The sequence below is a fragment of the Morus notabilis genome, unplaced genomic scaffold (genome assembly GCF_000414095.1).
Source record: "Morus notabilis unplaced genomic scaffold, ASM41409v2 Scaffold2630, whole genome shotgun sequence".
In the NCBI taxonomy this organism is placed as follows: Eukaryota; Viridiplantae; Streptophyta; class Magnoliopsida; order Rosales; family Moraceae; genus Morus; species Morus notabilis.
Window position 1 is genome coordinate 65871 of NW_010364508.1, and position 1120 is coordinate 66990.

The following is a 1120-nucleotide window of genomic DNA, read 5'->3' on the forward strand; positions in this document are numbered from 1 at the left end:
ATATTATTAAATATATTAAATAATAATATATTAAATAAATATATTAAATAAACATATATAATACAAAAACGGTTTCAGAAAAGATGGAAGAAAATGAAAAAAAAAAAAAAAAAAGTGAAATCCGTTTTTCAGAAAACAGAAAACGAAAACGAGAAAATGAAAACACATTTTTTTCGTTTTCTGATTTCCACAAAAAGATAAAAACGTTTTTGGTTTTGTTTTTAAAAAAAAATTGCACCAAACACGTTTTTAACAGCTATTTTTATTTTTTTACTTTGAAAACCGTAAAAAACGAAAATGAAAACGCAAACAAACAAGCCCATTACAATCCAATTCCAGAAGGCACAAATTATAAACCGCCAGGATTTCACAAACAAGCTCCAGCTAGAAAACACCAGAGAACATTGAAATAAAACATTTTCCCATCCACTGCATGAATTAATTAAAAATCAAGCGAGTCCAAACAGCCTCTGAGGTATCCGTCAAAATGACTAGCACTAAATGTAACCTTACAATGTAAATCAATCAAAGTAGCCCTTTAGCACAAATTTATTTCACCACAAAGCTTGTACTCTACAGGAACACATGTGAGTTACCATCCAGCTCTACTAAGAAGAGCATCTTTTCGGGAGTCTGCAGCCATTATGGGGTTTTCGGGTTGTGTCTTCAATGTATACAATTGGATTCTGATCCGTCCGAGAATTGGTATAGCCCTCTCTCCAGCTCAAGATTGCCTGCTTCTTCTTTTTAAAGAAGGTAAACCCTTTAACCTTCACCACTACTGATTTTAACCCCAGATTTCTAGACATTCTTCCAACATGTTCTGCAACAGCTTCACCAGAATATCGAGTCGTTTTTGATCCTTTCAATCCCGGCACTGATCCCAATGAAGCCCCAAACTTTTTGTTCCCCTTTGAATCCGTCACAGTAACAAAACTATTGTTACGCATCAGCTTTATGTGGACAAAATCAGCACTTTTCCCAGTGGTATAACCAGGATGCCCTGTGGTGTTCCTATCCTCTACCTCAATAATATCCCTTACAAAATTCATGGGATTCCTTAAGCCGCTGAGAAAATCATTCTGAGCATTAGAACCTATGGATGAAACGAAACGCAAAG

The 1120-nt window shown here is 35.0% G+C and overlaps 1 protein-coding gene across 1 annotated transcript; it reads right to left on the minus strand.

The window, feature by feature from the left end:
- Positions 1–404: 404 nt before the first annotated feature.
- Positions 405–1106, minus strand: LOC21385521 (probable ribosomal protein S11, mitochondrial). The gene has a single exon (XM_010106759.2). The coding sequence runs from the start codon at positions 1050–1052 to the stop codon at positions 609–611; it is 444 nt and encodes a 147-aa protein (XP_010105061.1). The 5' UTR covers positions 1053–1106; the 3' UTR covers positions 405–608.
- Between the last annotated feature and the right edge of the window lie 14 nt (positions 1107–1120).